The 13,677-nt window shown below is 37.5% G+C and overlaps 2 protein-coding genes and 1 long non-coding RNA gene across 15 annotated transcripts in view; 1 reads left to right on the forward strand and 2 right to left on the reverse strand.

The window, feature by feature from the left end:
* Positions 1-1,442, reverse strand: part of nphp4 (nephronophthisis 4) — a 154,343-nt gene extending 152,901 nt beyond the window's left edge. Inside the window, exon 1 of the mRNA XM_035381236.1 lies at positions 386-1,442. The gene's annotated coding sequence lies outside the window, so the exon portion shown is untranslated. The remainder of the gene's footprint in view (positions 1-385) is intronic.
* LOC118207574 lies at positions 831-5,102 on the forward strand. 12 transcript variants are annotated; one of them, XM_035381307.1, is made up of 6 exons: positions 831-898; positions 2,351-2,489; positions 2,714-2,861; positions 3,615-3,778; positions 4,262-4,366; positions 4,530-5,102. In XM_035381307.1, exons 1-6 carry the CDS (start codon positions 867-869, stop codon positions 4,650-4,652), a joined length of 711 nt encoding a protein of 236 aa, XP_035237198.1. In that variant the 5' UTR covers positions 831-866; the 3' UTR covers positions 4,653-5,102. The 12 variants fall into 12 exon arrangements, 6 of the variants coding, with proteins under 6 accessions (XP_035237198.1, XP_035237201.1, XP_035237199.1 ...); XM_035381310.1 differs by having other exon boundaries at positions 2,714-2,837; XM_035381308.1 differs by having other exon boundaries at positions 2,366-2,489.
* An 882-nt stretch (positions 5,103-5,984) lies between these two features.
* On the reverse strand, positions 5,985-7,796 carry LOC118207582. 2 transcript variants are annotated; one of them, XR_004761414.1, is made up of 3 exons: positions 7,599-7,796; positions 6,966-7,013; positions 5,985-6,378 (listed from the first exon to the last, which is right to left on the reverse strand). It is a non-coding gene; the product is annotated as an uncharacterized LOC118207582 (long non-coding RNA). The 2 variants fall into 2 exon arrangements; XR_004761413.1 differs by having other exon boundaries at positions 7,102-7,796.
* Positions 7,797-13,677: the final 5,881 nt, after the last annotated feature.

The following is a 13,677-nucleotide window of genomic DNA, read 5'->3' on the forward strand; positions in this document are numbered from 1 at the left end:
ACTATGGTTTTGCTAGCAACTGGCAACCAGCTAGCTGGCTGTTCTCCCCATATCAACAATGCATTTTTATACTAGAACTTATTCTGACTCAGACGTGATCCCTTTCTTACACAACCAGTCTTACAGGGAAAAGTCACCGTAATTCAATGACAGCAACACCATCATATTGATAATTAAGCCAGCTAAAATGCAGCGCGTTAGCAAGGTATCGATAGCTGACTAACGTTAGTAAAAATAGCAAGCGAATATGTGCAACTAACAATAGGTTCCGCCATGCAGTCACTCCGTATAAATTAGAAAGTAATAGGAATTACATTTTAATTCCTTTATGTGTGTGTAACTATAACATGCGAACATATAATGTAATAAACAATAAGAAACTTACCCAGCTTGCTAGCTGTAAATTTCAATCGCAGTCTCCGCCATGACGTTACTGTTGAATTTGTTCTACTACTCAACATAGGGGTACGTATGTGACTCTTTAAATCCTTATCGAAAATACAATATGACATTTATTGTAGAGATCAAAGACACATATTATTGTACACTATACTAATGCCTAATTTTAAATACATTGCATCTTTTTCTTATAAAATAAGCTTTGTATGAATGTAATACTGCTTTCCCCCCTCTAATTCTGTAGCTAATAGTATAATCTACTGCTTGGCTTGATGTTGCCAGGGAGATGCAGCAACGGTTCCCAAGCACAGCACCACCAAAGATTTTTATTTTGCGTTAACACAGAGCGGAGTTCATTGGACAAGAAGGGGCACTGATAACGTGTTTCCACCCTTCATTGTGAATGGAAAATCTGCCGTTACATAAGCTTACATTGCTTAAATTACATAAATACCTTACTTCAGGATATGCTCTTATCCATAAATAAGAGAACCCACCAGTAAGTGTATCTATCCGAGTATTTTTGAACATTTTTCTAGACCAGATGTAGCAAGACTACAACATTAAAGTATTCAATGTTAAGTTATGTTAAGTTAACGTACGTCTAGGAAAATCTTGATTGAGTGAAGAAAATTGAGTGAATTTGGACCTGGTCAAGCTGCGTCCTGCATGATCTGTCTAAAGCGTGATTTAACATTGAACATTATGCACACTGAGATGCACTGGTCTCTGCTGTGTCTCTATCCCTGAGGTTTATAATTATTTAAAAGGCTCCCATTTGGAGTGCACCTCCAACCACTCAGGTTGCACCTTTTTTTTAGTTGTTACAATAGTATCACTGACTGATTAACATGACACTTCTAATCACTAACTGGTTTACCAGTCACTTCTAATTACGGTCTTTTGAATTTAAAATGCTGAAGGTCGTCTCCCAAGGTACTTATGTGACACACGCCTTAATCGGCAGATGGCGCTATCTATCCTAGAAAGAAAGTACAGACCACAAAATACTTTTTCTTAAGAAGCCGTGCATTTGGCGTATACGGAAGAGGATTAGGGCCATGTGAATTTTTTTTTTTTTGAGTTCTGACTTTATTCTCAGAATTCTGACTTTAATCTCAGAACTCAAAAAAAAATTTCACTTGACCCTAATCCTCTTCCGTACTCTTCCGATGCTGTTTTCAGGGTAACGCAATTTGTATTTCTTTTGCCAAAAAATTATCTGTTTCACAGCCCAGCTATAAACTGTGTATTTTGGAAATAATGTAGCCTGTATTGTAATTATAGTCGACAGCGCATTAATAAAGGAGGAAAAAAATGTAACAAACCGAAATATCCCGATGTTGTATCTTTTACTTCGCAACGCTGACAACAAAGTAGAATCGTCGGTTCAATGCTCTTCTAGTTCTGCATTCAGTTAAAGCCAGCTGGTTGTTTGATAGCCTACACTTTGACGGTATATTCGTCCCGTTCGTACTAAATTACCAGTCAAATGCTTTTTGGGAGTGACTTTAAAACTCCTTATTCGGTTAGGTGTGGACGACTAATTTACTAGATTAATAAGATTTTTTTAAATGTAGCTGCAATGAAATCTAAAAAAATATTATTTCAGGTGAATTGTTGGCTCCATGATTTCAGCCGGTTGACAGACCAAAAATATTGACAGTAGCCTACATTGAATATTCATTATACTTTATTTTTTGTTTTTTCTGTGAACTGCTAGCCTGTTGGATATGTATTTAGTAATTATATAGACAATATGATGTGGAAGCACTGCTTGTAGAGTACGGGTATCTGCATGGGCATTTTGATGTGTAAGAATGTAGTTGCTAGTATATACTCTGTACTGGGCCAGTCAATACTCATGAATACTCCTGGTGCAGAAAATCACTGAATGTGTAATTGTTGCAGTTGTAGCTCCATGCACCGCTTTGGTGCTTTCTGTACTCAGGGGAACTCTTTCCAGGGGCAATGATGGCAGCTGTGCAGGAGAAGATCCCATTGAGAAGGCCAAAGACAGCCCACTGGAGTGGAGTGAAAACTCAAAGCCTGCAGCCACAGATACCATGCTGTCAAACTCACACAGTAAGGTGACCGAAGAATTATAATGGATAAAGAACTGGGCTTGTAACTCAAAGGTTGCAGGGTTGATTCCCAGTTAGGAAACGGTTGTAGTACCCTTCAGCAAGGTAATTACAGTAAAAGTGCTTAAGTATATATCCAGCTGTATAAATGGATGCTATGTAATGAAACAAAAACAGTTGTGTAAGTTGCTTTGGAAGTAATGTAATGTTAATATTTTCCCACATTGTAGGGAGACTCTGTGTCCTCATTGACAGTCGATCCACAGGGATGTCGAAATGAGCAGAACCACTTGCCTTGCACACACAGTCAGTGTCCAAAGTGTCCCAACACTTCAACCAATCATCTGAAAACCAGTAATTCTGCACTCTTCACAAGATGTAAATTTATCTACCTATAGCTGATCTCCAAATATCAGTTGTAATCTTATCTTCTGTGTCATTGGTTTAATGTGACAATCAGAGCATGATCTCACAAGCTTAACCCTCCTGTTATGTTGCGGGTCAAATTGACCCTTTTTAAAGTTTGAAAATCTAGGAAAAATACTTAAAATTATTTTTTCAGTATGAAACTTCTTCTACTGGCCTTAATTAGTGTAATCAACATTTTAAATGAAAATGGTTCATTTCATGTATTTGCAAACCCCCCCTGTATGGGGATTGACCCGGGAACATTTTTGCTGTACCTAAAAAATGAACAGAACAGGAGGGTTAATAAGATAATAATAACATTAAAGCATCAAGGTTATTGGGAGATAATTACATTAATGCAAAATGATGAGCTGTTCTAAATTTTCCCTGGCTGTATTTAAAGAAACCACCCAGAGCAGGATAAAACCAAAAGCTTGTGTTTTTAGGAAACCTGTAATTACTTCAACGCTTAATATTAATGTCCCTGAAATTAACCAGAGTGTACAATCAAACCTCCCTTAAATATGCGCAATTGAATAATCATGGTTAACTCGTTAAAAAAAAATATGAAGCAGACACAGATGCCTTGCCTTTGAAAATGCTGTGTTCAGAGTCGTATCAAGGGTGTACAATGCTGCAAACTATTACCACTACTATTACCAATTTGTCCCCTTTTTTATTTCATGTGTGCTGCATAGGAAATTGACCAACGTTGCATTTAAGTCTGCAGGTGTTTGCCTTCTCAAAAGGACATTGGAAGTTTTTCCTGTTTGAATGAAGAAGGAGTCAGAGGGACTGAAGAGATAAGGCCCAGCTCTGCCCACCATGCTGTGGCCAATGGAACAGGACACAAGTTGCCATGGTACCTGACTGTAATACACGAGAAGGTGAGAGACTCACGTACCGAGTCACCTAATGATGTCACTGTGATGTGAATAGCTACAGGGCCCAGCAAGCACCATTTAATGACTGAACCACTCGGGAGCAATAAGAGCAAACTGACCACAAAGTTGTATCGTATCATATCGTAAACAACCTCTTCAGTGCAGAGCTCAAATGCATCAGTCCAGCGACGCCTCTCTCCGGGTAGTTCTGATACGGTTGGTTGACTCCTGATCCATATGATATTGTTGCATAGTTCCTCCTATCTCAGATGGTGTCTTTGAAAGCTCAGCTTCGGTGAAGTGACTCAGAATTAATGCATGCATGTCTAACCAACGCACTCACATAGATCAGCTTAGCCAAGGCTTTAAGTCAACCACTGTATCACAGTAATGTGTGTCAGTGATGCCAGATTACATGACTCTCTGTCTGGATGTTTCCAGGGCTAAGTCGTACTGTTAAAGTACTTTGCTCTTTTGTTTTCTTAGTTTGAAAGGCTGCGGGTGAAGATCATTCAGGCTGCCTATTCTGCTCCTGGTGCTAAACAACCCCAGGCTGAAATCACTGATGCTGCCCTTCTTCAGACCATGCAGGTAGAACACTGTCCATTCAGGGTTAAATCCCATCACTCCTCCTTTACATGGAGCTGATTTACATGCTCGTCATCTACCCACCAAAAGCACAATGACTAATGTTATTGTGCAGTGCAGCAAGGTTTTCAAAGGTCAAATATCCCGTGGTTTCTCTTTCCCCCAGAAAATAATCGACGATCGGACAGCGTTCCACCAAAGACTGCAACAGAAAGGAGAGAAAATGGCTCCCCTCACAACAGCCGAGACACACAGCGTGAAAACCACACCCGCCTCAGATAAGAACTGAAACCGACATGTGACAGAGAGGGAAGGTGTTGCCATATTCTCTCACTGTTGAATACAGTGTATTCTTCACAAGATGAAAGTTCACCAACATATAGCTGATCTCCAAATATCAGTTGTAATCTTATCTTCTGTTTCGCTGGTTTAACTGCACAATCATAGCATGATATCACAGGCTTAATAAGATACACTAAAGCATCAAGGTGGCTGGGAGATAATTAGATTAATCCAAAAAGATGAGCTAGCTCTAGCTATTGCTCTAGCTGTTTAAAGAAACCACCCAGAGGAAGACAAAGCCAAAATCCTGTGTTTTTGGAAAACCTGTAACTACTTCAACTATTTTAATGTCCCTGAAAATAACCAATGTACAACCAAAGCTTCCTTATAAATATGTGCAATTGAATAATCATGATCCACTTATAAAAAATATTAAACGGATGCTGTTTCTTGTTAACCCTGTCTTCGACAACACTGTTCAGACCCGTATCAAGAGTGTAAAGTGCTGAAAACAGGTAAATAATTCACATGTACAGGATTTGGTCGTGTGATTTTTATTACCAGCCTGTCACCATTTGTATTTTGAATTTTATGTGTGTTACATAGGAAATTGAGCAATGTTGCATTTAGGCCTGCAGGTGTTTGAGTCGTCAAAGGGAAATTGTAAGTTCTTCTTGTTTGGATGAAGTAGTTGGAGAGGCTGAAGGCAAAAAACCCAGCTCTGCCCACCATGCTCTGCCCAATGGCACAAGAGGCGAGTTGGCGTGGTACCTGACTGTAATGCATGAGAAGGTGAGAGAAAACACCTGTGTGGCTGAATCCTGGTACTGCCGGTTTTTGAAAAGCTGCATTCATATACCATTCATTTACAAATCTTATGACCATAGCCATTTGATCATTTGATCACGGACACTGTACGGTGTTAATGTGTTTATATGTTACAGAATACTTCCTTCATTGTCAATCTGTGGATGATGTTTTTTTAGAATATATTGCCATTGTAGCTGAGTGCAATTAAGTAGTTTCTGATTCACTTTAAGCCTAATTCCGTTGAAGATTAATAATTGCCGGTGTACTTCGCATTGTAATTCTTTCCCAATGTTTTTTTAATATAATGAAATGTGAATTTAATGGTCAGATATACTAATGTGCTCATGTATGCTGGTATTCAGCTATTATAGTCTAGCCAGAAAATGGTTGTATCTAAATAAGCACATTCACCAATTAGATATGGTTAAATTAAAAAGTTATGTGAATTGATAATAAAAAGATATTCTCTTAAAAAGATATGTGAATTGATAATAAGACGTCATGGATAATAAGAGTTAATGACACCAACTTTTGTCTTTTTGCTCCAATGAACTCAATTCAGTTCAATTTTATTTGTATAGTGCAGGTATAAAAACAGAAAAATGTACATAAACAGTGCATGAATGTCGATCACAAGATACAACTGAAGCTGGGCAAAGATAGCTCTGTTCATGAGGAGAGACGAGGTGGAAGGCCAATGGGTGATAATGCCAGGCAGGTGACAGGTATGGAGTAGGAGCTGAACCAACTGCATCTGGAGGAGGGTGCTCCATCATTCTAATGGCTGCCACTCTGGGGCAGTATAACTTTCAGCTCAAAACAACAGTTATCTCTGTTGTCCATCCTGAATTGACACATATCTTCCCTTATAGTAAGTCTGTCATATGAAGTCCTCTTCCAGCTGTGTTCACATTAGATACTTGCTACACACAAAAAAAGAAGATTTATATAAAAGCAATGGAACATCGACTGAACTATAGCAGACAGCAATTTCTTAAGTAGTGCTGAGTCAATAATTAAACATTTTACTTGTGTCAAGAATTGGGTTTTGAATTATTTATCACTTAAACATTTACACAGTAAGCATTTAATACAAGTTAATCTTTTCCAAAATGTTAATCTTTAATATTTTTTTCATATTAAAAATACCACATTTGATAACTGTTCACACTGGCATTTTTTGGAGCAATATATATTCAATGAATTTACATTTTATAATTGCTCCTCTGTGTGCTATTTTCCATTGGTGGTGTTGGGTATGTCAATCATGCTGGGAATGCACAAGATCGCGCAGGTGCCAAGTCTTTGGTTTGTGATACAAAATATGTACAGAAAAAATCTAAAATTAAAACAGAATCAAAATGGTTTTACCATATCAGAGCATGTCCATGCAGACTGTATCAGGGGCAGTTAGTTCAGGTGACAGTGGCAGTACTAGCTGCATACAGCCCATCTAGTAGTGTTTTTATCTGTCTTTGTTATTTCCCCATAAAGTCGTGTGCTCCTTTACCTTCATCCTGTGGCTGTTCATTCTCTCATGTTCTGTCAGATCTGTTGCCTAGCAAAGTGGAGACTTTATCTCACTAAATACAGTATTAACCATAAAAGCCCCAGGAGTGACTCCTGAATTAATTAAATAAATTAACCTTATAGCAAATGAAATTCTCCAATGATATCGGCCCAATATCTTCCGAATTACTTCTTCCACCCATGAAAACGAATGATTAGCCTAATAAATAACAAAAATCACATGATTAATAAGAAAGTCTGAATATTGGAAGATGCACACTGTTTAAAAAACAAGATTTTAAAAAAACGTTAACGTATTTTCTCTCGCTCCACGCACCTGTTGCTCAAGGTAGTTTCATTAAATATATTATGTTCACAAAGCGTGACAACTTTCATGCTTATTTTAACCAGAAAGTCTTGCAATCCTGCAGTAAACAGAATTCGCTACAATGACGCACTGTACACAAATTGGCCTGCACAAGGTCACTGACGAACAGAACAGCGCATTATATTTTAAACTATCCAAGTGCTGCAAGGGCGGCTGAATTTACCCGTGTTAAAAAATGCAACCATCTTCCATTCCAACTATTCCTGCCATTTTCTCCTAAGTAACTACACAGACTATAAGTCTTACCTGACTCACGACGGCGTCAAGAGCCAAACTGGTATCCGCCTATCACAGTCCAAAGTTTGCTGTAACTTAGGCTAATTCACTTTCGGTTTTGAACTAACCATTTCAACCCAGGATTTTTGCACAACTGGGCGGCTGGTAAACCAACAGATAACAGCAAGGTCATGGCTGTCTCAAAAAAAAGCACGAAACTAAACGCGGTTAAAATCATACCTTAAGTTATATAGGCTACTGTATTGACTACTCATCAATAAAATATTTCGCATCTTTCATTAATATTCTGTGTAACTGTAAAGTTTTTGTCAGCATTTATTAAAAAACATCCATGATGATGAGTCCTTGTGTTCTACAAACAAAGGGGGGGGGGTGGTTAGATAGCCTAGCTAGCCAAGCATATAAATTATTAAGGTATGACTTTACCCAAAAATCTACCATACCTGACACAAAATAACAATAACCGCAAATCCACGTTTCGGTGCCTGGATTCGAGTTGTTTCTGCGAATGTCGTTAGGAAAGCAGTTTGAAAGTATGAAGACGTCTACGTCATTGGTTTTAATAGGTCGCGATGAGATACGAGCGTGATGCTTGTCTTAAAGTTGATATAGTAAATAAGTCTGTACTAATATTGCTAAATGTGTATGTATGAGGTTGATTTTTTTATTTATACAGTTTATTATGTGTATTTTTACAGGACTTACATTTTAATAGGTAAGGATGTCCGGTTATTTCTCAAAAATACGAAGTAACAATGTATTTTCCACATTAACATAGCATAACAAAATGACAAGAACAATTCATTTGGACCAACAATACTCGCCATTTTTTATTTTTTACAGTCTCTGGTTCTGACTTTAAAGTCAGAATTCTGAGACTGAAGTCAGAACTCCAAAACAAATTGCACGTGGCCCTAATCCTCTTCCGTACCTTTGCACCTCTTTTTTCACTTTCTGCATAATATTACATATTGTTTAAGTGGTAAAACCTATACTCACATTGTTTTTTCTTGGCTTTTAAAAGTAATCTTGATTCTATAGTAGTATACAGTAATTCATTTAGTTTGGGAAGTGGGCAGTGGCAATGATTAGGGGCTTGGGGTGGATGGGTAGGAGGAGGCTCTACTGAAAAAGAATATAATTTTTTTTAAAACAGAATAAATGAACTTGAACTAGTTCATTTTTTGGGGCTGTGAACTTAGTTCTAAATTCAAAATTGTGAACTATGAGCATGAACTAGTTCATTTTAATCTGTGTGAACTGAACTTGCTCTTGTGAAGTGTGAACTTGCACAACACTGGTCAGAGGTGGGGTCTTAATTTCATCCTTGCCTACAGGGGACAAAAATGTATTACCAAGTTGCAGGAAGATATATCCGTGAAATGACAAAGACAAATGTTACCTTTGATTGTGATAAGGGAGTGTATTCTGTTTTTGTTTGACACTCAAACAAAAACTGAAACAGAGGGCAGAAGACAGAAGTCAGAAACAGGAAGGTGTGAGGATGTCCTAACAGAAGCACCAAAGCTATACAAAATAAGGTAATTAGACAAAATTTTAATCTCTTACCATCCATAAAGAGATTTGCCACATGTCTAATTTCCATTGAAAGCATATTCCACAATAAAATAGTGTTAATTTAACTCCCAAGAGTGTCATGTGTACAGAGTACAATACATGCATAGTGTAAAATACTCTCTATTAGAGTATATTTAACACTTACTACTTTACTGTGAGCTTGATAGATGTCCATGTATCATAGCCTAATTCACAAAATGATGGTCAGATTTCTTCCCTTTGTAGAAGTCCTGGTTTCCGTGATCCAGCCTAGTAAGATTAACATGATACATAATCCTCACAATCCTTTCTTCATCACATGCCCCAATGTCTTGTTACATTCATTATTTGAAAATGGCGTTTAATGGCGTCAGTGAATTATACAGCATGTGTCTTATTACCCATTGCAGGATAGGACGACAAATTAACACTCTGCATGGGTGTGGAATAAGTAAGATGGACCTAGCTATGGTAATTTGTCAGTGAACTGCACAACTAACTAAAATATTATCTTTCTCATTAATTACAATGAAATTAAAATTAAAATTATGTGCCATTAATTAATATTTTTCAAAATAATGAAGAACATTCTTTTTATACATCGTTGTGACACCACCCCTTTTGGTGCATATGGTAACTAAATTTGAGGAACTAAATTATGCTTCATGTACAGTATTTACTGCCACTTCCTCCAAGTACTGATCAGACTGTTTTACAGCAGGCTACTTGTTTCACTGTGGAACTCGCACTGCCTACCAAAAGTCAAACAAAAATGAAGAGAAAGCTATCTCTAGGATCTTCTAGTTAAGGCTTATTTACCTAAACACAGGTCAGTGGAACAACTATTCAGCTTTGCCTGAATTTAACAAGTGCAACAATTTCAGTTGTTTTGCAAATGTTTGTAACAGACACATTTATATTGTGTATTTGGACCATTCTACAGAAGTCATGCAAACTCAGGGTTGGATAAAAAGTACTTCTTTTATAACACATATTGTATGTTATACTGTGTCTGAGAGATATATACTATATACAGGGTTCATACACTTTTTCACCAATGATTTTCAATTACTTTTCCATGAATTGCAGAACGAACTTGAGGCTAGCTGACTGTCTGCCGTTATGTTTTAAAATATATTATCAAATGTTTACGGAGTTTAATTTCCATCCGTGACTGTACTGTGTCATGTAATCACGTTATATGTATGACATTAATAATACAATTATGTTCAGTTATCTTCAATTTATGTTTCTCAGCAAAACGAATATGCTTAGCTTGCATATCAGCTCGCCAGTGAGCTAGGTAGGCTATCCGTGGTTAGCTCACGCATTAGCAATATGAACCAGGGGAAGAACATCGGCTACACTGATGGTCAATCAATCAGAGATGTGTAGGCTACTGGTGATTTGACTAGGCTAATTTTCGTATGACTGTCTGGTATACCTGCTGTTAACCGAGCAAGTTATCGTCGTAGGTAGGAGCCAGTAACTGCTACTAGCTAGGCTACTCCATCGCCGTTTGTGGTGTTTACTTGCTGGGTGACGCTAGCTGACCGATCGTTCGCAAGTCACTTACTACCGGATAAAAATTAACACTGTGAGCGGTGATTAACAAATCTACCAAGTATTTTAATAACTGATCTGCAGGCGTGTAAATATGACAACGCACTTTGTACAGCAAGTTTTCCACCTGGTACAGGAAGACAAAAATAATGTAACCTACATTGAATTTCTAATTAGCCTATTATTAGGCTATAATCTTTTTCTTGTAAATCATCAAAACCAATGGAGAAAAGCCAATATACGCAAGTAGCCCCCAGGACCGATTCTGAGAACCACCGTCTTAAATGCCCTTGTCGGTCTCTTAAATGATAAAAACGTTCCTTTCTAAATGCCAGTCTTACAAAGATGGTTAATTTCGTTAAATTCTGTGTGTGATTTCATCGTGTGTTGTATGTTATTCGGCAAATAAATCTTGAGACTCTTAATTCGCTTCATGAAACTGAAAATTTTGCAGTGTTCATCCCAAAATTGGGATTATAGTAGCCTTGTCACATGCGTGAAGCATGGCCCAGGTTGACATTTACGGAATGTACACGACTGACAAGCCGTCAAACACGTTTGACAGATTGAATGTTTGCTGGTTAGGGTTAGCTAGCTAGTCAAATGGCTTGGTAGCCGAAGTTGCGAATTGTTTTAGCATAGGCTACTGGACTACCAAATATAGCAAGCTGATTACGCTTTCTGCCGAGTAATTATTTGGTTAAGTACGCTAAAGGAAATAGTAAAAATGACTCGGCTACCGAGAAACTTAAGAGGAGGATTATTTTATGGTCGTCTAGTGCAGCTGTAAATAGAACACGCCATAATGAAATCACTACGAAATGGGATGCCTGCATTTTCTGACTTCGCACAGGTGGACCGTGGCCGGAGCTGCAAAGTGGCGCTAGTGAGCAACCAGGAACAACAAGACCAGGAAATGAGCTTCAAAAACGAAGTCTGGTTTTGGCCGCTTGAGATAAATCCAACAGTTATTGCGTATTTACACTGATCCTGGGAACACTTCTTAATTACAGATAAAATAATACAAAACTGTTACAATGCATCTGACAAGCTAGGCCACCTGGCAACGTCATTTGCAGACTGGCTTGATACACGAAAAAACTCGTCATAAATCTAGAGTGAATTTCGTCCATTTCATTGCGCTAGTAAGCAAATAAGGTAACGAATGCTAGCTACAGGGCTAGCTACAGGGTTCATACACTTTATACACTCAATGACTTTTCCATGACTTCTCCACAACCTTTAACTGAATTTCCATGACCAAAACAAATGACTTTATCTCAGCGGGACGATTTAAAATTATTTATTGTAACACTAAGTAAAATTAGGTCTGCATCTGAAACATATGGTGCCTCTCTAAAACAAATAAACACCAGACAGACACACTTAGATACATTCTTTCATATTTTAATTCGAATAGTTTAACATTTTCGTCAATGTCTCAAACAGGGCTCGAAATTGCGACCATTTTGGTCGCATATGCTCCCAAAATTTAATCTGTGCGACTTCGAAATATAATTGGGAGCATTTGTGCGAGTGCAAATAATTGTTCTGGGGCAACCTTTTTTTTTTCTTTTTTCAGTCGAACGTCTCTTTCTCTGTACATTCGCTAGTTCGTACACTCAGTATGTGCCTTGTGAGCTGACGGCGACCCTTCTAATCAATCGTGAGCTTGACATTCTTACCTTTAATGCTGATTTTAAATTGGTTAATATTAGCCTTCAATCACTCCCTTTTGCAGCACTCCACTGTCACGCGACACAGAGACCTAATGCGTTTACTTGTTACCTGAAGACAAAAGTTTATGTTCAGTTTATTAGCGTTATCGAAAGCTGAAAAGTTGAAGCGAACGATTACGGCATTTTTTTTTTAAAACATTAACGTAGCGTTTTGTGTAGCGACCCGGTTGAAACAGCTAATTTCTCCGATGCAGTTTACTGGCGGTTGATTTAATTAGCGGTATTAATGTGACGAGAAGCGCTTTGTCGTTTGAATGCATAACACGCAATTCCTTGATGAGTCGACACATTTTAGGCGTGACAGTTTAACTGTTACTTGTAACCCGTACTGTTATTGTCATTTTTTATTAATAAAAAATCTATTGCATATATTGTTGGTGCTCCTTACATTTTGGTGGGTGCTCCTAACTTTTTGAAATTGGTAGCACCAGTGCTACCAAGTAAAAAAAGTTAATTTCGAGCCCTGATATATTACTGAAGCTGCACACTTCCCTGGCATATTGTTGGCACAGTAGGGCCTACGTTTACTAACTGCTACATTAGCAGAAGCGTGCCTGTTGGGCGTGCCTGTAAACAGACTGAGCCAGACCGAATTAACTTCTCACACCACCAAAATACCGCGAAGGTTACGTGCCAATTTACGTTTAATTACTATACATACTATTTTTATGATTGGATTAATTAGCAATTGTATTTGATGCAACTGTAGCTATATTTCCATTACTTTTCCAAAACTTTTCAAAAAATATTATTTTCCATAACTTTTCCAGGGCCTGGAAATTGCATTTTCAATTTCAATTACTTTTCCAGGTTTTTCATGACCGTACGAACCCTGTATATATACTAGACATACAGTGCAAGCTCATGTCATTTTTTGTGAATCAGGACAAATGTACTGACTGCTAAAAATTTGTCACAACTACAACATGGTGTAACCCTGTATAGAAATAAAATGATACACACAATAGATCCTTAAATTTATCTAATTCAAAATCAAATGTTTGCCATTTTTTTCTTGACCATTCTTAAATTTTAGGCAATTACCCTGAATTTATAAATCAAATTTAAAAATTGGATTAATGAAATTTACTGAAATTTCAGAATAAGAGTTCTCTGTAAAATATAATTGCTTCTTGTTAGTATTACATAAACCCTCACTAGGACATTATTGCGTTTTTGATTGATTATTCATGATAGTCCAAATTTGACCAAACAACAGGTGTTTTAGT

The sequence above is a fragment of the Anguilla anguilla genome, chromosome 11, assembly GCF_013347855.1.
Source record: "Anguilla anguilla isolate fAngAng1 chromosome 11, fAngAng1.pri, whole genome shotgun sequence".
NCBI classification, from domain to species: Eukaryota; Metazoa; Chordata; class Actinopteri; order Anguilliformes; family Anguillidae; genus Anguilla; species Anguilla anguilla.